The sequence below is a fragment of the Pteronotus mesoamericanus genome, unplaced genomic scaffold, assembly GCF_021234165.1.
Source record: "Pteronotus mesoamericanus isolate MK-2021 breed Mesoamerican mustached bat unplaced genomic scaffold, CSHL_Meso_final contig_657, whole genome shotgun sequence".
In the NCBI taxonomy this organism is placed as follows: domain Eukaryota; kingdom Metazoa; phylum Chordata; class Mammalia; order Chiroptera; family Mormoopidae; genus Pteronotus; species Pteronotus mesoamericanus.
Window position 1 is genome coordinate 16135319 of NW_026555229.1, and position 23448 is coordinate 16158766.

At 36.1% G+C, this 23448-nt stretch overlaps 1 protein-coding gene across 1 annotated transcript in view; it reads left to right on the forward strand.

Moving 5' to 3' along the window:
• The window catches only part of CCDC172 (coiled-coil domain containing 172), a 37375-nt gene extending 19852 nt beyond the window's left edge, over window positions 1-17523 (forward strand). Inside the window, exons 5-8 of the mRNA XM_054581763.1 lie at window positions 2488-2589; window positions 2948-3050; window positions 16571-16658; window positions 17488-17523. Coding sequence (XP_054437738.1) covers window positions 2488-2589; window positions 2948-3050; window positions 16571-16658; window positions 17488-17523 — 329 coding nt within the window. The remainder of the gene's footprint in view (window positions 1-2487; window positions 2590-2947; window positions 3051-16570; window positions 16659-17487) is intronic.
• The last annotated feature ends 5925 nt before the right edge of the window (window positions 17524-23448 follow it).

Consider the following 23448-nt stretch of genomic DNA (forward strand, 5'->3'; position numbering starts at 1 on the left):
ATTACTAATTAATAGAAATATTTTTAGAGTTTCACTATGAATCATGATGCCAGATTGAAGCTTTCTCTTTCTTCTTCTCCCCACCTCCCTCCAACCTCCCCCACCATGCTCCTTTGAGATGATCATATATGCTTTTCCCACTTTAATCTCTTAACACAGTGAATTTTATTAATAAATGTTCTATTTTTAACCTTATTTAGTTGTGGCCTCACAGTCTTCTAATGTACTGCTGAATTCTGTTTAATAACATTGAATATTTTCTTTAAGATTTTTGCACCAATATTTATAAGTGAGATTAATATTTTTGTGAGGGTTATGTTGAGTTAACCAAAAAAATGTAAAAGCTTTCTTTTTTCTCTAGCTGGAAAAATATAAATAGTAAAATTATCTCTTCCTTCAAGGTTGGAAAGAATTCACTGGTGAAACTATTTCTGGTGCCTTTTTCTCCTTGATGTTGTTCAATTTGAAGCAGATATTAGAGCCAGTTTCTTCCCAGAGCAGTTTTAGTTTCCATTTGTCTTCCTTCCTGTCAGGGGTTGCTCTTCCATTCCCTCTTCTTATTCATACCACCACATCTGTTATATCCTGACACTTGATTTTTCTCCTGTCTTTTCCTTCTTTCCTTGGCTTCCCCCTCTGACCTTTTGCATTGAGCTTTTCCCTCATAGCTATGATTAGTCATCCAGTTTCACTGACTTTTGAATAATCTTCATCTTCAAAATCCATAGCTGTTTTATTATTTTCTACTACTCACAGGTTTTTTTTTTTTTCATTGCCAGGCATAGTCTTTGATTTATTTTTTTAACCCCAGAGTTGGATTCTGTTCTCCCTCCTTGAGAGTGCCAAAATGTTAACATCCATATATTTTTAAAAGAACTTATTATGTCACTACTGGACTATTGTAACGAACCTCTTCATTTACTTAATTCCCATTTTAAAATATCATGATAAACATAGCGAAGCAGGTACCTCACCTTGTTTTGCCATCCCTGCACAACCTCATGCCTCTCTTCCTTCCAGCCCCACTCTGTGGCCTTCGCTGTTTGTCCGGAAGGTACGGGACCTCTGTTGTGTCCTGGATTGTGTTATGCTTCCTCCTGTCTCAGGACCTTTGAAAATGCTTTATTGGAATACTTTTTTAATTCTTTATCCAATTAATTCAGTCATTCTTCTGCCCTCAGTTCATATGTTACTTCCAGAGGGGATTTTCCTCTGACACATACACTGCCCATGCCAGATTAAGTCAGTTCCTCTTATATTCTCTCATGGCTCTCTGTACTGTGTTCTTCAGAGCACTGTATTTACTCACATACTTATTTGATTCATATCTGTCTCCACTACAAAGGTGTAAACTTTCACAAAGACAGGAATTATGTCTGTTTTACTCGCCAATGTATTTCTACAATGTGCCCAGGACATTCATTCATTCATTCATTCAATAATGATTTTTTGTACTTTAGTCATTGGTGATACTACAGTGAGCAAAAAAGAAAAAAAAATGCTTCATGAAGTTTATATTCCTGTAAGGGAAGACAGACATTCATCTTCCAACCTGTCAGAATAGAAAAATCTCACTAAGCAAAAGAGTCCTGCCTTAATAGTAGGATTAAATTAGCCTTGGATTTAAGGCTATGCTAGACCCACTGTTAAAACATGCTTTAAAAACAAGGTTTGAACCTGATCCATAAGTTATTTAAGTACCTGCAAAGTAACAAATATCAATGTACTTTAGGGGAAGATAACAAAATTCAAACATTTAACACAACGTTAAACACAATGTCTTGTATCCAATCAAAAATCACTAGACATTTGAAGAAGCAGCAAATTGTCATAATGAGGAAATTAGGTCAATTGAAATATACACATATATGACAAATGATGATGTAGTTAGCAAAGAAAGACTTTAAAATTATAAATATTTTATATAACTCAAAGGAATGTCTATAATCAAGAGATAAGTGAAAGATATTAAAAAATAATTAAAAACACAGAAAAAGCATTTGACAAGATTCAACACCCTTTGTGATAAAAATTTAAACACAAAACATAAAAGTGCTTTTGGGAACAAACGGAGGAAAACACTCTAGGTAGAAGAAACAATATTAGCAGTATTGTGGAAGCTTGTAGCCGTATAGCAGATACTATGCAAAGTCACTTTAAATATGCTTTATTTATGAAGGATAGAATTTTTCTTTTTGACTCATTGGTAAGTTTGCTTTATTAGTGACATTACATCATTTTGAATTATCTATTGGTAGTCTAATCATCAACTAACATTTATTTATATCCAGTTGGTGCTTCAACAAATCCTGATAAGTTCATTAAAAACAGTTCCAAAGTGGCCAGAGGAAGCCAGTCCAGGCTTAAAATTGACCATATATTGACCATATGTTGCTTAAATTTGTACAACATGAGAAAAAGTTCAGAAATGCTGACATTTATGGCAAAGCCTAAATAGTTAAAATAATGTTTTTTGTTTATTTCTAGAAATGAAGTCAATGGAACATGACAGTGGCCACTTAAATGAACTTCAAAACCAAAAGAGTGAATTAATGCAACAGCTATTTACCCTGCAGAGAAAACTTAAAGGTATTACTACCTTTATGTGCTTTATTTATTTGGCTGGTGGGTATATTCATACACACATGATAGTGTCATGTTTCTCTTTCAAAATGCATCAGCCTATTGGGATATAGTGCTATTATTGTTATTAAAAAAAAGAATAGATAAAACACTGAATTGATCAGTGTTAGACTTGTTATTTTTAATGTCTCAAATTTTAAGACCTTTTCTTGTGCCTTTAATTACTATATTAAAGTAGAAAAATAAAAATCATTAGTACATTTTACATGAAACCACACAAATTAGAAGATTGTTCTTATGAATGAATAAATATAAACTTTATGTTTAATTTTTAAAAGATTGTAAGATTTTCTTAATTGTTTAGTTTTTGAAGATAAAAAGAATGAAGCCATCTGTACTACAAAATACCTAGAGGCAGAAAAAATAAAAATCAATGAGAAGCCTCAAAATGATGCTGAATGCTTAAGGTAAGAATTGACTATTACACTTTGGCATAAAATCTGGTAATTTTTCAAGTTGTCAAATAGATTTCAGCATAAAGCTAAATGCATAGATTTTTTTAAAGAATTCCAGATGAAGATGTTATTTTTTTTTTCCTCTGTGTATTCTGAAACATGCTAATAAACACTTCGCTGACTAGAAAGTGCTACACATCAATTTCATGATGCATTGGGTTAATAATGCTAGGATCAATTTTATCTTTTCTTTTACCTCATGGACTCAGTATTTCACATCCTAATAGAATAAGACAAAGTATTGGTCCCACAACCCTCCTTTCTTTAATCTCTGACTTTTCTTTTTGAAATGATTGGAATTATTTTTTATCTTTCTACATTTCAGGGGGGAAAAAATCATAATCTACTATTTTGCTTGAAATTTGTTACTCCAGTTTTGTGCCTAGAGATTGAAACTGTATTTTCTGTTTGGAATATTCAGATGCTTTTAATGTATTTGGATCATGAAAGAATGGCTGATGTTAAAAATGAAATAGTCATATACACGAGGAAGGAAAAAGCCCTGTTTATTAATTTGACCATTCTGTATTAATAATTTAGTGTTATATTTGCTGGCTTAATTTTAAAGAAGTTTCTATGCTTTCTGGGCTTAACCAGGCTTAGTATAACCAAAGAAACCTCATTACTGAATCTATGAAGAAGCAAATGAAGCCTTTGTTCACATAAATCATATAGGAAATATGTCTACTAGAGCTGAACAAATGCTTCATATTAGCAGTGTTTTGCCTTAAGCCATAATTTTAGTAGATTATGAAAAAATATTTGCAATTTAATTTTATGTTAGGTTTTGTAAGCATGAAGTATCAGTCTCTTGGGTGATATGTGTGATGTAGAATGAGTTTCTGAAATGACAATGTGCTCATTGATTGTTTTTTACACTTTTAAAAATGGCAATGCTCACTGGCATCATTATAGTCGGTAGTATAAGGGCTTCTAATATGAACTCCAGTTTTGTGGGTTTATCACTCAGTCATAAAAATATGCCCTGGGTTAGAAGAAAACACACGAAGTGTGCTTTCTTCCTCACTGGTGGTGACATAGGAAATGTGGATATAAAGAAACATCAGTCCATGTACCTGATTCATTCTTTGGATTTTAGCAGCTATTAAATGAAGTGCCAATATTTATTAATTTCTACTTTAAATTCTTGGCTATGCATAGCTTAGTTTCCCCACTGGAATGTCCTATAAAAGTCCTTTCTAGTGTCAAGAGCAGAGTCAAAGTACTGAGTGTAAGAATTTTAGGAAAGAGGGCCATCAGTTTTATAATTAGTGCAAGAGCAAAAAACTAATGATGGCAAAAAATGATGTGACATATATTCAACTTTATCATGAAGGGCAAAGTTAAATTGGTTTTTATCCCTACATTTTGGAATAGAACAGTCTTTTTCATCTGTGTATTCAAATGTATACTGAATTTTGTAATTGTTGCCTTTTTTCTTAATTTTTCAAGTTTAGCTGCTAGTGGTATGGATGCTATTTTTATAGGAGAGTTTCTCAAAAACTTGTTAATGCAAACATTTGGGGCCTGGTTGTTCTTTGTGGTTAGGAGCTGTCCTCTGCCATGTAAGCTGTTCAGCAGCATCCCTGAGCTCTGGCCATTGGATGCCAACATCATCCCTCCCCCTGCCCCCGTCCAGCTGTGACAGCCAAAAAAATGTCCCGACATTGCCAAATGTCCACTGTGCAAAGGGATATGGGCAAGGTCATCTCCAGTTGATAACCAGTTTTATTTTAAGGTTGTTATAATTTTTATTAAACTTTAGTAAGAGTGCAATTATTAAAAAAGTGTTCATTTCTGTGAGCTTACTGTTTCTACTTTTAGTAATTAGAAAATTTTGATAGATATTCTGTCTATATTACTGAAATCTTTTATAATTATTTTGTGTTTTTTAAGTTAATTTGCCATGTTTAGGTTATTTGTTGAGCTCTATCTTGATGCCATCCATTAAGGTAGAAAATAGTACTTACATTCACGGTGGTTTAATGGTCTCTGCTTTAGATAATCATTCCCTATTTATAAATGCTAAGATGCCTATTTATTTAAAAGAGTCTGTATTGAAGTATGTGGGCTCATTAATTAACACATGTTAAGGCAGCTAATTGCTGTGCTTGACACTTAAGCCAGAGGGTGGATTCATTCCTAAGAAGCCTCGCCAAGACTTGTAAAACTGACTGAACTGTCTTTTCATACAGTCTAGGGAAGACCAAAATGACAGAGCTCGGATCTGGAGAGGAAGGAAGGAAGGAAGGAGGTTAAGATTACAATACCCTTTTGAATCCCAGCTCTGCCATTTACTGGGTTAGTGCCCTTGGAGAAGCAGTTATCTGTGCCTCAGTCTCCACATCTATGAAATGAGGTTAATAATAGTGCCTACCTCACAAGGTTATAGTAAAAAAATAAGTGACTTAATTTATACAAATCCCTTAAAACAGTGCTTAGCACACAGTAACTACTCTACACATATTAGACATAGTTGTATAATTACCTATGATTTCATTTTTATTTCATACTATGAGGATTTCACACCTTTCCTGCTTCTTTCTTGTTTTTTTTTTTTTTTTCTTCTGCTTGTCTCTAAATGCAGAGGCTCCCTAAATGTTCGCCATTGCCTCCTTACTTTGTATTCTCTGTGGGCAGTCTCACCTGGCCCAATGATTTTAGGTATCATATACAATTTTTGTCCCTAATCCCTCTCTCCTAAACTTCAGTCCTAAATTCTCAACAGTCTAACACAAAGGCGAAATACATCTGAAACAAACAAAACTGCATTGTCAAAAGTTTAAGGGCCTTCATGATCTGCCTATCCTGTATCTCCCTGTGTCTCTATCACATGCCTGCCTTATAGTATTGCACATCCGAATACTATTTTGGGAATTCCGAGTAAGCCTTCACAGCTCTGTATCCTTCTCGCTTTCTTCTCCATCAGCTAAAATCCAACGTAGTCCTCAGCGCCCAGCTCACATGTTATCTTGGCTGGCGATTGCTCAAATCCAAAATGTAGCAGGCATTTTGACATGTTTATAAATCACATTATTCTCACCCTACCCAGTCTACCACCAAAATACTTCTTGAGTTCTTCTTCGTCTCTGTTCTCATTGCTAACATTCTAGTTCTAGCCTCCGCCCTCTCCCGCCTGGATCACAGTAACGTCTCTCTTCTCCTTTCCCCATCCACTCTTGCCCCCTCCAACCCACGGTCAAGTGAATTGCCATCCCCTCATTAAAATCATTCAGTGGCTTCATACGAGATATCATAAAATTTGAAGTCCTCAGTGCAGCCTACATGGCTTGTCACAATATGGGCTCTGACCTCATCCCTGATGATATTTTCAGCCAACATCCCTTTCTCACTTTGTTCCCTCGAGCACTGCAAGCTTTCTTCCACCAAAGGACCCTTGTCCCTGCCTTTACTTCTCCTAAAATTATCTTCTCACTACTCTGCCTGCCTATCACTAACTGGTGGGACACACCCCATCCTGTGGGTCTCAGTTGAAATACTTCCAAAGAAAAGCTCCCCCCGCCCTTATAATCAGTTGTGGAACCGGTTATTTTTCTAATAGCACACTATCACTGTTTTTTCTTTTATAGTGCAGATTCTATTTTGTAATTACATATTTATTTGCTTTATTTTGTTAATATCTGTCTCTACCATGTGCCCAGTTAGAGGAGGTATCTTCTCTATTTCCTATTATATACTAATGGTCTAATACTTTGGTACAGAGCTTGTCCTATAGTAGGCATTGAATAAATAATTGGAGAGATAAAGGACTGTGCTAAATTATGAACCCTTTCCTCTGCAGTTCCTTTCTCTGTTTCAATCATATGCAGTGATAATATGCGTATCAGCCTATCCCGCAAGATTGGGAACTGCCTCCACTTGGTCGTTTCTTAGCAGTTTTCGCATGATCTAGCACAGTTAAGGGCAAATAATGTTCAAAATATTTATTCCGGGAATTGGGTCTACATATAATTTTGCTTTCACTGCAAAGGAGATAACAGCTCATCACATATTTTCAATGTTATTTGCAAAAATATAGCATATTCTAACCACTAGGAGAGCCGCATCGATCCTTTCTACTCCTGATTTTATCGTCCATGTATGGAAAACACTCTGCTGGTTTAACCCTGCTAGCCTCTCCCAACCTCCGACATCTCTCCATTTCTTACTCCAACTCACTCTGATGGGTGAGTGTGGAAGGGTACCCTGGAGCGCACTGTGTTCTCTGCTCCTCTCTCCTTCAGTTTTACATGGTAGGTCTCCGTGAGAGGGAGCTGTGGCATCCAGTTCTGCCTTTAATGGTGTGCAGTATGTTAGTCTGATTCTGGGGGTCAGTATTAGTAAGTCCTTTCCTGTAAGATACAAGCTGCATTCTCCACTTTCTGCTATATTTGTAGCAAATGTGATGTTTGACCCCTCTTCTGCCTTATTTCTCTTTTGGGTAGAATTCAGGCAGGAAAGAAAAATGTTATATACTGGACTCACAACACCTATTATTTTTATTATTATCCAACACCAGTCACTAAAATATAGTTTCGTACCCATAAAACTTTTTTTAGAATGGTTATACATATTTTTATAACCAACATTGTGATTATTTAATGCAACAGGAAGTTTGTTACAGAAATGAAACTGTAAAGTCAACAGCATGAGATTTTTCCTTCTGAACACTTGAAAAGACTAAGGTTTTGTGAAGAGTATATTTGCAATGAAAACTGCACAAGAGTTAACATACACCTGCTATTGAGGGACTCTAAATGCATTTATGTGAAGTAGTAAATCAATGTCGTTGCCTCTTCAGTGAAAAAGCCATTCAGTTTAGCTGGTCATAGAGGTCACATCAATGGTCCTTAGATTTATAAGAAGGCATAAACACACACACGTATTAAAATGCTTCCTACCTTTCTAAATGATATATAGATAAAACTGTATGTTTATACATGTATATATTTCTATTTTACCAAACAGGTATAGATATTTTTAAATTATGAGAGTGGGCTATGTTGACCGAATAAAATATGAAAAACACTACAAAAATGGAAAACGTCAAAGTCTCCTCTCCTGTGGCCTTACTCCAGAAACCCTCAGTGTAACTACTGTTCAGAGTTTGGCATCTGTCCTACTAGCGTTTGTGTACCTGTGTGTGTAATCTGTGCAGGCGCATGTGCATGTGTTCAGCAAACAAATGGGATCACACTTACTGGTCTGTAATTTGCCTTATTACTTTGCCATTTCCCATGTTAGTTTGTATTGATCAACTTCATTCTTTTTAATGCCAATGTGTAGAGATGCCATATTTATGTTACCTTTCTCCCACTGATGGATTTACAAGAGTTTCTAAATATTCACAGTGAGAAATATTTTAATAAATATGTCCTTAAATATGTGGGGGAGTATTTCTGTAACATTATTTAGAATAACCATCATTTAGCAGAGCAGTAGGAATTGTTATCCAGGCTGCATTGAGAAAGTAATGCACATTTACTTTGCAGTTCTTTGGGTCCTAAGGGATGAATCCCAAGTAGACAAGTGTAATAAGATCTCAGTTATGCCGTTTCTGGAAAATACTAGTCAAAAATAATTATGCACACTATCTGTATCTAGCCCATATTATTTCTTTTTTAACATTTATAAAATGTGAAAATTTCCACTTAATTCTATGATCGTTCTTAGCTGTGTATTTTGTTCTCTGCATCTTTTCTTATAAAACATCATTTATTCATAAACAAAAGTGTCTCTACAGCATTCATCGTGTAACCTGCAAGCTAATAGAGATCCCCTGTTTTTGTGAATACTTTGCACATACTGTAGTTATTGAAGTTTCTATGTAAATGCAAGGGAAATTTTGATGGTAGAATCAATTGATTATTTTTTTAAATATGTTTTATTGATTATGCTAATATAGTTGTCCCAGTTTTTCCCCTTTGCCCCCCTCCACCTGGTACCTCCATTGCCTCCAGGAATCCCCCACTTAGTTCACGTCCCTGGGCCATGCATACAAGTTCTTTGGCTGCTCCATTTCCTATACTATTCTTAACATCCCCCTGTCTATTCTGTACCCACCAATTTGTGCTTCATAATCCCTGCGCCTTTCTCCCTATTCTCCCCCTTCCCCCTCCCAGCTGATAACCCTCCAAATGATCTCTGTATCTGTGATTCTGTTCCTGTTCTGCTTGTGTGCTTTGTTTGTTAATTTGGACTCAATTATTAATAGTTGTGAATTTATTGTCTTTAATGTTCATCATTTTGATCTTCTTCTTTTTCTTATATAATTCCTTTTAGCATTTCATATAATAATGCCTTGGTGATAATGAACTCCTTTAGTTTTATCTTGTCTTGGAAGCGCTTTATCTACCCTTCAATTCTAAATGATAGTTTTGCTCGATAGAGTAATCTAGGTTGTGGGTCCTTTTCATCACTTTGAATACTTCTTGCCAATCCCTTCTAGCCTGCAGAGTTTCTTTTGAGAAATCAGCTGACAGTCTTATGGGAACTCCTTTGTAGGTAACTCTCTGCTTTTCTCTTGCTGTTCTCAAGATTCTTTACCTTTAACCTTTGTCAATTTAATTACGATATATCTTGGTGTTGTCCTCCTTGGGACCAACTTCTTTGGGACTCGCTGTGCTTCCTGGACTCACTGCTTTACCAAGTTAAGCAAGTTTCTTCCGTTATTTTTTCAAATAAGTTTTCAGTTTCTTGCTCTTCCTCTTCTCCTTCTGACATCCCTAAGATTCAGATGTTCGCACATTTAAAGATGTCCCAGAGGTTCCTAAGCCTATCCTCATTTCTTAAAAAATTCTTTTCCTCAAAATTCATTGGTATCTTCGATATCATAGTAAGTTTTTTTAAATTTTCATATGTTTACCTTTATAAACAACCCCTTTTGATATGATAGAGGGGAAGATGATAGAAAATGTCCACCCAAAGGGAGACGCCTAATCCACCAGCTAGAATTCAGGGTAGGGGAGATGATGGCAGGACCCCCCTTTTACCTTCTCAGCAGATCTCTCTGTTCAGCCTCACACACTGTGGAGGCTCCTACCTGTCTGCCGATGGGCTGGATTAAGGGAAGGCATAAGTAGGAAATTGAAGTTCTGCTTTGACACATTACACTTGCAAACTTACTTTAAGAAATAAATTGTATATGAAAGAGGATGCCCTATATGTCTTTAAAAATAGTGTTTTGTGTTTAAATGGCACTAAAACAATTTTATATGAATTAATTTAAAGAAACAATAAGAAACTTAAGTCATGGAAAAGTTAGCAGAAAGTAGAAAGGACTACTTGTTAAACCTCTGGCGTGATTAAGGGAACCAAAAAGAATAAGATTAATACATTTAACACATGAGATTTAAAACCACATGTGTCAAAAAGTCATCAGCTTGGAGTGATAAACTGGGAGAAATTTATAGTAATTGTGACAAACAAGGGGTAACAGTTGATCAAATACTTAGCTGATAACAACCAATAACAAAACACTAAAATCAATAGTTTTTTCATTCATGTGTTTATCTAACAAACATATATTAAATGCCCACTTTTTATCATGCACTATGCAAATTAAGAGGTATGATACCAAGATGAATAAGACAAGATAATTCTGTTAAACTGCTTATCAATTGAATGTGAATTAAAATCACTGCATATGATTTTTCTACCTAATTTTGAAAGACATTCTTATATTACCATAATCAAAATTGGCAAGAGTGTGGTACAGAACTAATTCATACATTGTCATGGTAGTATACATTGCTTGTATTTGGAATGCATTTTGAAGTATATAATTTATTACAGACATCTTAAAAATGTTTATGCCACTTAACTCAGTAATTCACCTTATGAGCTTTCTCTCCAAAGGAAAATAATTCTAAGTACAGAAGAAACTCAGTGCATGGAAGTGTTCACAGAGATGTTATTTATGGGAGGGGGTAAAAAGGAACAATTTAAATGCTGTACCATGAGTGATTAATTTAAATGTGGTGTAGCTGCTTAGACTACTACATATTTATTGTAAATGGTTTTAGTTTGCATGTTTAATTAACTGGAGGAAATGCATAAGCTAAGCATTAAGCAAAAGAAAAAGCTAGGAGGCAATATTACATAATCAGTATTAGATGGAAACAAAAGACTGTGATGAAACATACTGAACTCTTAATAGCACTTGAGTTTGGGTGTAAGACTTTGGGTGGCTTTTTTCCTTCTTTCCACGTAAATAGTACTTTTATACATTTCTATACCTAAAAAGGATGTTCTTTCAGTTAAGGCTTTCCTCTGACACTTAGGAAAAAATTTTATATGACACTGAAAAAATGAGAAGGCTGCAGAAAATCATAAACACATGGAACATAAGTTTGCTAAACTAACGAGCAATGTTGGCCATCCTTGTCATTCCTGATGGTTCAAAGAAAAGTGACAGTAACCAGTGCCAGCTGCCCCTGGGTATTGTGCGGCAGGTGAAGGAACCCTTTTTGACTCCTGTAGGCAATCAGCCTGTGCACCGAAGCCTGAGACCTGCACACCATTGTATAGCTCTGGCAATCTGCAGGTGTATTAGTATTCATATCATTATCACCAGCCTCTTTTAAAGCTAGCGAAAGCAATCTTTTCTTTAAGTGCAGATCTAAATTCTACGGCTTGATTATACGCTGAATAGTGAAATACTTCCTATAATTTGCTCTAAATGTCCTTCTTAATTTCAGTAGTGTCTCATCCTTACTGTTAGCGAACTAAAAGCCAAAGTGGTCGCCACCCAGTTCTGATGGACACGAAAGATCTTAGAGAACCTGTTGTCCATTTGAACTGAAAAGGGGGAAGAGCAAACACTGATGATAGGGTGGGAAGAAAGATCCCTACCATTGTATTTGAAAAGATAAATATATTACAGAGAAGCCCTAAGTACCTTGTATAGCACTGTTAGAGTAGCAGTTAGATAATTAACAAAAGAGGAGGGAAGGAATGGAACAGTCTCCCCAGGGAGTGATTGGTATCCTGCCTTCTCTGCTGGGCAGGAAACATAGCTTTACAGCCAAGGGTCTGGTGGGGAAGGGGGAAACGGCATCGTTCTGAGGGATCAGAAAGGGGGAAACCATTCATTTTACTGAGTGTGTGTGCAGTAGGGGCCCAAATGGCGGCCACAAAGGGAAGGGGCACAAGCCTGAGGAAATCCAGGGAAAAGGATGGGAAGGGGCAGAGCGTGAGCCCCAGAAAATCCAGGAAGGAGGTTGGGTAGGGGGAGGGCACAAACACAAGCCCTGGAAAAGCCAGGATGGAGGTTGAATAGTTGGAAAGAAAGCCTGCTCTTTCCCAAAACCAAGGAAATGCAAAGAAGCCTGACAGAGAGCCCGGCCAGTGCCCTTGCTTCTCTCGGGCACATACTGTTCTTCTTCTCCTAAATTCTGAGGGTCCCCATGAGACTTGTAACCAGGGGAGCAGTGAGCAGTGGCAGAGGACCCTCCTTCGCCTGTGTAACTTCCTGTCCTGCGTCCACGCAGCTGCTGCCCTCCAGCCTGCTGCTCTCCGCCTCTCTGAGCGGGTCCTATTGCTTTTCACTCTAATAAATCTTGTTACTGTTGCTTCACATCCCTCCTGTGTGAGTGTCTCTGAAATCCTTTTCCCATGGCACCGCTGAAGAACCTATTCCCCCTGAAAACAGCAGTGTCCACGTACATTGTAACTCCCATTTAACCTTCCACTTATTCTTTGCAAATATTTATTATAAGGGGTTTTGTGCTTGGGTAAACATCTAATACTCAAAATTAATAACTTATTCTGTATTTTCTACGTGAGCATTCCTTCATAATTCTGACTTACCATTAAATTCTTCAAAGTTCAGAACACTATGAGCCTCACTTATATAGGTATTGTTTCATCATTCATACCTATAACTGTTATGTTTTTGTTCTCTAACTATATGTAAGTTCTAAAAAACAATAATATAATGGACACCTGTGAACTAAATGAGAACGTTAACAATAACCTGCAGTAGCTAGGTTATTGTTATCCCTTTATCCCACTCTTTTATCCCACTTTATCCCACTCTTTCCTCCTTAACCCAGAAGTAATTGTCGTTCTACATTGTGTTACTGTGTTCCACATGTGTGCGCATGCTTATGTACTATCTCTGTCAGGCTTAGGTATCACAATTATACTTGATGTTTTCCTTATTTTTATACTCTGGACTAATTTATGTAGTATTGGGATTATTTGGTTTCTGAAAGTGCTTTTGCTTTTTATTGTTAGTATAGTTCTTTGAAAAGTTTCTCCATTTCAGCTGTAGTTATTGGGTAAGAACCAAACTTGGGAGGGCTACAAGCTTTAAAGTCAAGGAAGAGGCAAGAGACGGAAATTAAGGGTCTTGGAGAAACAAAAGTCATAAAATCAGAAACACAGCAACCCTTCTCACGGCCAAAGTAAGAGATCCATTGATTTAAAACAAAAAAACAAAAACAAACAAACCAACAAAAAGCTTCCTTCCATTTTAGAAAAGCCAGTATTCTCAATCACAAGGCCTCAGACTTGTCCGTGTGTTCCCAGGGAGGGCGGGACTTTCTCTTTCTGGGAGTCACTTAAACTGTGTTTTATCACCCCACGCCCTCCCTTGAATTTTTCCTCTCTTCTATTTAATTGCTGCTAACTCCCTGCATTGGTACAGACTTCAGATTTGGTTCTGCTGGATTAAGATGTTTATTTCCATACTTACATGTATTGTAATTTCAAGTTTCTAATATCCTCTGTTTCTTCATTAGCGTGTAAGTATGGCTTTTAAGTGGCATCATGTGTCCCTCTAATTAAGAGATTGTTTTTATTCAGGTGGTTGTCATTATTTTATTGGAACCTAGATTCCTATCATTGTCACTTTTTTAAACACAGGCTTATCAAGGTATAACTTACATACAATAAAATTCACCCTTTTAAATACACAGTTCTAACTCCCAGTCTGTGACCTATTTTCTTTTCCTAGTTTTGTTTTTTCATACCTCATATAAATGGAATAATATGCTATGTATGTAGCCTCTTGTCTCACTTCTTTTATTTAGCAGAATGCATTTGAAATTCATCCATATCATTTTAACATCCGTAATGTCAGAGACAATGGCAAAGCATATTATAAAAATAATAAAATACTTTAAAGGACAGATACAAAAAACTCAGAGAATTCCAAGGAGCATTTTTTAAAAAGGAAACATCTTTACACATTATATTCAAACCTCTGAAAAACACAGATAAAGAGAGAATCATGAAGGAAGGCAGAAAAAGAAAAGATATAAAAGCATATTACATACAAAGGAATACAGAGAAGAGTTATAATGCACTTCTCATCAGAAATCATGCAGAAGACAAAGGAATAACTCTTTAAATACTGAAAGTGAGAACTGTCAACTCAATTATCAGTGAAAATATATTTTATATATGAAGGCAAATTAAGATATTTTTAAGAAATAGAGTGTGTAGAATTCCTTGAGAACAGACCACATTACCCAAAATGGTTACAGTGAGTTTGTCAGGGAGAAAAAAATAAGATATCAGATAGAAACTTGGAGCTACACCAAGAAATAAAACTCCAGAAATGGTTTAAATGAAGGTAAACATAAAGGCTTTTTTTAAATTTTTGCTCTAAAAGATAAATTACTAAGTCAAAAATACTAGCAGTATATTTTATGTTTATAGCAAATGTAAAAGAAAAATATAACAATGAACAAAAAATAGAGGGAGTAATTGGAAACACACTCTTGTAAAGTTTTTATACCGTCAGTATGGCTGCATGATATTATTTGAGAGTGCACAGTAGTAAATTGAAGCTGTATATTATAAACCCAGTGCAAGCATTATAAAATTTTTAAAATATGTGTAAAAAATAGGTCAATTAGTAGATAAAATACAATCATAAAAAAAATCAATCAATCTAAAGCAGGAAGAAGGAGGGAAAAAAGGAACAATGAACAGATGGAACAAATAGAAAACAACAAAATTTTTAGTCCAGCCAGATAAATAATTATATTAAATATAAATGATCCAAACACACCAACTCATATCATGTTGGATAAAAAAGTAAGAAACAGCTGACCAATTTCTATAAGAAATTCAGTTTAAAAATACAGAGTTAGATTAAAAGTAAAAGAATGGAAAATACTATATCATACCAGCAGTGTCTGAGAATTCTCGTTTTTTTCATATCTTTTGATATCTTTGATATATCTTTTTCATGTCTTTTGATATCAAAGATATATCTTTGTCAACACTTGGTATTGCTTCTTTTTCAATTTAGCTATTCTGGTGGCTATGTGGTGGCATTACATTGTGCTTTTCTTTCGTATTTTCTTGATGACTAATGAAATTGAGCATCTTTTTGTATTTTATTAGCCACTGGATATCTTCTTAGGTGAATAATCTGGTAAATGTGTGTGCGTGCGCATTTTTCATTGTGTTGTTTTTTACTTATTGACTTGCAGTTCTTCATATCTGTCATTTATTGTCTCTAATGACCTTTACTTACAGTGGCTTGCCTTCTTGTGTCCTTGGTGATCTTTGATTGTAAGTTCATCACTTGCTCTAATCTGCAGGAGGCCAAGGAACCTAAATAATCTTAAACTCTCCTCCACAGAGGATTTTCTCTTCTGCCAGAATGCAGAGGGAGGTGCCACTGACTGGCAAAGGGCCCCTGTTGTCTCCCCTTAAGGACAGAGCTCAGCATAGGTTCGCGTTGATCTGCATGTGCTTTTCGCCCTGTGGCTGGCCCGGCTTGGGTAGATGTGTGAGAGTGGTGTCACTCCTAGAGCCTCTTCCCGGAGCAGCCTGGCCCTTCCGTCCTTCCGCTCAGTCCCTGGCTCTCCACCGCCCCACTCATGGCTCATGGCTTTTGCTTACGGTTTTTGTTTTTTGGAAGGAATGCTAGTCATAATGCCCCAAATGAAAGACTGTTGTTTCATTACTATTTTTAACATTAAACATGGGCATAAAATAATTTTTTAAAGTAATTTCAGAATGTCCAAAGGATTAAAGGCTTCATTGGGGAAAAGAAACATTGTTATTAATTTCTCACTCTCAGAATATATTTTGATGATATATGTGTATCACCGAGTTAATGTTTAATTTCAGAGCAAGAAGAAATCTCAGAGGTCTTTTTTTTTCTGTACTTCAGAGTCTCCGGTGAGGTTCAGAGACGGTGACTGGTTAGCCAAGGTTATCTGGCTTCTTAGTGGCCAGAACGAGCACGGAAGTGCTGCTCTTTCCGTTGCCCTGAAGTTACTATGTTTGTTATTATTCAATCTACCTTATTTTATTTATGGGAATATCCCCCCAAATTTTATATAGTCCTTACAGAATTATAGAGAGTTAAAATTCCTTTCCAAACTCTTTAATGTTAACATGAAATTCTGAGGATGGAGCTAGAAATCTGCCACCATTCGTGCAACTAAAAATTGTTTATGTGTTAATTGCTGAACTAATAGGGTGATTTTTTTCATTTAAAACAGACTTAAAAAAGAATTAGAACTGTATAAGGAAGATGACATGCAAAGTGCTTATGAAGCTCTCCAAACAGAAATAGAATTTTTGGAGTTGGTAAGCCATCATTGATTCTTCCACTTCTAGTTACTGTTTTTTACCTACTGGTAAGAATGGTTTAATGGAATACATGTCATTAAACTAGTGTTTTGCTGTTCACATGGATTTGTATTAAATACAAAAAGCAGAGCAGCAGCAACAACCAAAAAAACTAAGGTCAGGATATAAGTGTTTTTGAGTTCCTGGAGAGCTAGGTGCTACATAAAGCAAGTTCTATTCAAAGAGAATATGCACAGTTTCAAACTTAGTTTAAAAAGAAATTCGAACTTGGCCACACAGCATTCCCTCTACTGAAACTGTTATTAGAGGGTTAATGCACTGAAGGAGTTTACCCAAATGCTAAAAGCTTTCTGTTCTTGCTAGGCATAAATTACACTTTTATTATGTTTGATCCTAAAACTCTCTTACTACAGATTTTTATGATCTCAAGAACTTTGGATTCAATTATTGGAAACTTATTTTCAGATTGTGTGGGAGCACTTCAAATTGGGTTTAGCCTTCTGCTTTATTTGTTTATAACATGAACAGAGAATTTGCCATGCTGTTTTAATTGGGGACCTATATACGTTTAAACAATGTTAAAGTATAGGTTTAATTTAATATGTTACATTTTTGTTTCGTGTCTACATTCTGTAAACAGTTTTGTTTACAAATGCTCTGATAGGTTATGTTAGGGTTTATATTTTTATTAAAAATTAAAAAAATAAAATTTAGACATGCCCAGAGTAATTGTGTTAAATTTACATAAATTTTATGTTATTCCTTTATTAAGAATTTCGTGCATTTCATTTTCCTTATGGATAATTATTATGTGTATTCCTTTCAGACATTGGCACAGAAAGATCTTCAGGAAAACAAATAATGTGTAGAGAATTGATCAGCTACCCAAGATTTGATCAAAGCGTCTTAGAATTAAATCTTTGTGATAGATACACGAATGGTACCCATTAAAATAGATCCCTGTGGAAAATGTGAGGTCCAGAAAGATCAAAGTTGTTGATGTCTAGAATTGGTTCATTAGCACTTTAAAAAATAATTTTTTGTCTTACTACTTGCTGGAACATTAAGGCTTCTTGTGTGGTTTGATTTTGTTTCTAAAGGAAGAAAAAGGAGTAGTAGACATGGTGTTCTTGGGCTTCTTCTGTCCCCCTGACCCTAAAGCCGACCTGTGCTTTCTGATGTCGTTCAGTCTTTGTTGCAGCTCCCCCTTGGGTCCAGTCAAACACGCGAAGGAAGAAACACTGATTATTGACCCACTTTTGTTGGTGCCATTTCCACCAACAAGGTGCTTGCTTTCACTTTAATCTTTTGCTAATAATCAGACCTCTGTGGACAAAGAGTTCTCTGAGGTGTTTCATCTGCAAAAGCCGGTTTTCTCCACTTTTGTCTAGATGAGTCTATGCAGTTAAGTCTGGGCACTTGCAGCGCTCTGGACCTGCCAGGGCCCTTCCTAGGGCTGGATTCGGTAGAATGAGCAAATCCTCCACAGGGGGAGGCATATAATCTCCTGACGGGCATCAGGATTCATTTTCACTGGTGACCTGAAACATTGCAACTGGAAACAGTGTGCTTGTATTTGGATCAAACTTGATATTGCCACCACATTTCTAACAGCATGCTTATTTCTGCTGTTTGCAATCCTGACTAGGAAGAAAGGTATATTTTCAGTAGTTTCTAAAAAAAAGTGTATTGAAACTGTTCAACAGGGCTCTAGATTGCTGTAGGAGGGAAAGTGGAACAAAACCTATTTGAGGGTATATTTCAAAGTACTTAGTGTAAATGTGGGAATCATGTTTTCTTTTGTGGTTGTAGTTAGTTTAACATCAAATGTTAGATGTTTACAAATGCCTTATATACTGATGTTAAAGTAGAGTATTTAGGTCTGTTTTCATAGCAAGTGTTTTTTTTTTGGCATAGCTTTTTTTGTTATATGTTGTTTTTACACTATTTTTTTTTAAATTAGCAAAGCTAAAACTCTTTTTTGAGATGTGTAGGAGCTGACATCTGTTTAAATAATTTGCATTTTCAGAAGTGATTTCTATTCTGATTCTTTCAATATTTACTAGTAAGTTATTTTTGCTTAAGAAGAAAAAAATGAAAGCTACCAGGGAATTGCAATCTATTTTATATGCAAATATAGAGTGGAAAATGATTAGTGGAATTAGCCATGACCTCAGTTCTGTCTTATTTTAATCCATTTATTTACCCACATTCTAAGTTCTAAGTCTTGTGAATATCTATTATTAAATATATATCATATTATTAATATGTAGATTGAGTTTACACATAAATCCTCTTTCACTTTACAGTACTTTTTGTTTATTATTGGTTTATAACTAAAATATTAATGTGAACTAGAGATTTGCCACTTGTTTGTATAACTAACACACAATAGCATATATGCAAATAAACTCTTACTGATAATTCAGCTGTCTTTTGTGTGTGTCATATAGAATATCTAAATTAGATACTCAGTAATGGACTCAGGATGAATATAATGAATTTGAAAAAGAACCAGGAGGGTCAGTATTTTCATTATTTCAAAAGGTAAAAATGCTTATTTTAAGATTTAAACTAATTTTCAAATAATCCAATAAATGATTATATTAGCACCGCATGGTAGGGTAACACAGAGCAGTACTCATGTGCTACCAATCAAAACGACGGACTGTTATAATCAATGTAATCAATGGAACAAGTTCATTGAACAAAGGAAGTACAGGAATCAGTGGAAATCCCAGTGTATGACACTGAACTGCTCTGTCAAGGTAAAACCTCAGCAGTATAGTAGGTCTATTTTTAGTTTTTTAAGAATGAGTAATTCATAAAAATCTTAAATAGGAAAATAACAGAAATTATCTGGGTAAAAATATGTCTCAGACTGACCTCAATTATTCTGGAAATAGTCTTTGGCTATACAGAAATGCAATTCTTAACTAAATGCTCATTCACTAGGTAAATTCGCTGACTATTCCCTGTACCCAGTTGCAGCCCACGCTCACACCACCCCGGAGTGATCCTGACACCGCTCGGAGGTCCCTGGCAGGCCGCCATAGCTCTTCACTGCAGCAAGTTCTTGCAGAAGCAACTTCCCAATTCTCAGTTCTTTGTTGAGGATGTTAGGAGGTATAGATAATTTGCTGCATGTTTTTCCTGCTGATTAATGGAGCTGTTTGGCCAAGAGAAAAACAGCAACAAAATTATAGGATGTGGAACATGACCACTGGACTAGACATCCTTCTTCCTTCCCTGGCCTCGTTAGTGAGACGGGAGGAAAAAGCGAAGAAAAAGAAAGGCTTCAAGGTATGTACAATCAGGAAGATTCTGTCTCATTGTCAGTAGGAGTGTTTTCTTCTGTAAGAGAAATGAAAATTGAGGAGTATTTTGTCTGCCTTTTTTTTCTTTAAAACTTGAAAAACCGTAAAGAGATGTCAAAAATCCAAAATAAGGTTGAAATCATTGTAATGAGTGGGAATCTAGAAATGTCTTAAAACAGTGTCAGTTGGTATTGCACTTCCTTATAGAGTGGAAATTATGCTGTGAAAAACCTACGGAGTCTCCTGCCAGAAGGGCAATCAGTAGTGCAGCTGGCTGGCTGCAGTCGGACAAGCAGCCTGCACTGGGCCGGCCCTGTTGTGAGCTGACGCTGAGGACAAAGTCCCTTTCTGTTTCATACCCATCAATCATACATAACTGTGTCACATTATTATGAAGAAGTCATTTATCTGCAGTCCAGAGGAACAGTAGCAGTGCAGGGACATGATTGGAAATAAATATGATACGATTTTTAATCCTGCGTGTACAGAGTAAGGTATTTTTTCATTCAACTATTTATTTATAGTATAAAGTTTGAAGTTTGAAGTTTTGATGTCCTAAAAAAGACATTTTAGCATTTGAGACCGATATATTTTAGGTCAACTTTTATGTTCGTTCTTAACTCCTCTTCTCCCGTTTGTCCTCTGGAAAAACTTAAAGGAGGCAAACGCGTTTGCCTTTCCGAACATTTTCTGTCCGGGGAATTTTTTTCAGAATGTGAACTAAAAATGAAAAATATTTTTTGTCATTAGCCCGAAGTGGGGGTTAAGTCTTGGAGTTTTGTGGGCCTTTTATCGTAAGACAATAGATTTTTTTTTTTTAATGAAAGAACATGAAGGTTGAAGATATCTTTGAAAATGTTGGAGGTAGGAATGTGCAGTTTGCTGCATTTGTGCTTTCTAAACATTTGTTTTCAAGTTAAGGAAATTTTCAGTTGGCCTGCTAATGGTCAAATCATCATACTGGTTAAGAAGCTTTATTTTCCTATTTGATATTTGACAAAATAATAATATTGAGATAGCATTGACTAATGTATGAAGGAAGTAGTGTAATGACTCTCCCTGTTCTAGAAGGGAGAATCAGGATTTCACTTGTTCACTGTACTGAGGGTGACATTCTCTAAACATGCGGGAAAATTCTGCAGGGTAGTACAGGTTGTAAGAACATACTTAACTTGGATTGGAAGAAGAAAGAAGGGCTAACAAAGAATGCCTTGACTGACTGCTGGGAAAAGGTTCTCTTGGCTGCTGCTATGAAAAGTATCAAGAGCAAAACTGTTGGAACCAAATGCTTATTTAAACAACTGCTTTTAATACACAGCAAATTTATCTTTAAAAGACCTTCATGAAATTGACAGCACCGGAATTCAGATGTCTGGGAACATAAAGAGTAGGTAAAAATGTGAAATTAATAGCAATGGCTGATATAAGTAGCTGTGCAAAATGAGGCCTATACAGCGGGAGAAAATGACTTTGTTTTCTTCTTACGAGCAGAAGAGTTGTACTACTTTATAACTCCAAGTTAATTATTTTCATACTTATAATGAATTGTGATTCTAATTAGTTAGTAAATAAAATCTTGTTAAAATAAAATCCCCTTAATCTACATTTAATAGATGCAAATACAATTGCTAATGAATATTTCTGGATATGGTTTTGTGATTACTGAGAGAAAGTATTTGCCAATTCTAACCGCCATGAAACGGTGTGGTCGTTGACAGTGTTTGTTGACTTTAGACGAAGACGTGTCTTGTTGGGAATGGGTGGCATGGAGGTAATCACAGGGTCAGTGTGGTGGCGGCTCTAAAATCTGATGCCAATTCAAATTTGTAAAATACCAACGTTATATTTATAAAAAATATTTTTATCTAATATAATCAAGGGTCTTTACTGAGATTTTAGTTGGAGACAAGCATATATCCCCCTTTGCAGGAGGAACAGATTTTGATTGAGGAGTGATTTGTGTGAAGTCACAAGGGACAGTGGACCTCTTTATTTACAGCTTAATTGCTTGGGCTTTGCTTCCAATGACCTTAAAAATATATTCCTTTTGAATATTGGCTTATAATAAAATTTTACACAACATGTAAAAATTAGAAGATAAAGAGAAATTTGAGAATCATTTAAATCACCCTCTTGGCCCTGGCTGGTATGGCTCACTGGATTAAGCATTGGCCTACAAATTGAAAGGTCGCTGGTTCAATTCCTGGTCAGGACACATGCCTGGGTTGTGGGCCAGGTCCCCAGCTGGGGTCATGTAAGAGGCAACCAATTGGCATTTCTCTCCCTCTCTTTCTCCCTCCGTCCCCTCCCTCTAAAAATAAATAAAATCTTAAAAATTAAAAAATATAAACCAATCTTTTGGTAATCAGAATCAGTGAATGTGAATATTTAATAAACTAAGAATATCTTTTATACTCCCTAAGGAAAAAGGAGCAATTCAGTACAAAACAGACTCAAATCAAGTATTATTGAGAATTCACCTTCTGGGTATCTCTTGAAATTAACACCTATTCATCCCACTTTATTACACTTTCTACAGATGTACTCTCTTTTCAGTGCCACCCTTTGGTTATTGATAATTTAAGGTGAAAACCTAAGGGAAAGCACCTTCTTAAAATATCAAAGAAGAAGAGGTACATTCATTTTTTTTTGATACTTACTAAGACAGAAATGCAGGCTAATAGAAAACTTCCAGAAAGATCAACAGGGTAAAAAAAAAAAAAATCTCTGATTAACCTGCAATTAGCACTCTTGTTTATTTCTTTATTATGCCCTGCTGTTATTCCGTCTTTCCATTCTTAGCCATCCCTCCATCCCTCCATCCTGGCTCCTGGAACTCAGGCCGCCCCCTTCACCCCTTGCACATCTCCCCCGGGCCATCCTGGCCTTTCTGCTTTCCAGACACAGGCCCTGCTGGCTCTGGCCTTTGGATGATTTCAGGAACTGTGATCCTGCTGCTTGGAATGCCCTTCCTCCTCATCCGTGTATAGCTGTCTGGTTCTGTCATTCAGGCGTCAGCGGAATGCCACCTCCTTGGAGAAGCCTTCCAGGGGTGTGCACCCTGCAGCCCATGGGCCACACGCAGCCCGGGATGGCTATGAATGTGGCCCAACACAAAATTGCAAATTTACTTAAAAGCTCTTTTTTGCTCATCAATTTTCATTAGTGTTTGTGTATTTAATATGTGCCCAAGACAACTCTTCTTCCAGTGTGGCCCAGAGACGCCGAAGGTTGGATACCGCTGCCAGCCTAAGTAGTCATATAGTCACATTGCCATTCACCCCAGTTTAATTCATCAATTCTTCACACTGCTACTAATTTTTAATACCTTTCTTGTTTGTTTTTCTTTTCTGCTTATCACCACTAAAACATAAGTTCTGTGAGAGCAGGCGTATTGTTTGTCTTAAACACCCCTTTTTTTCTCAGAGACTGGAACAGTGCTGGCACACAGAAAGCGCTCAATATATGTG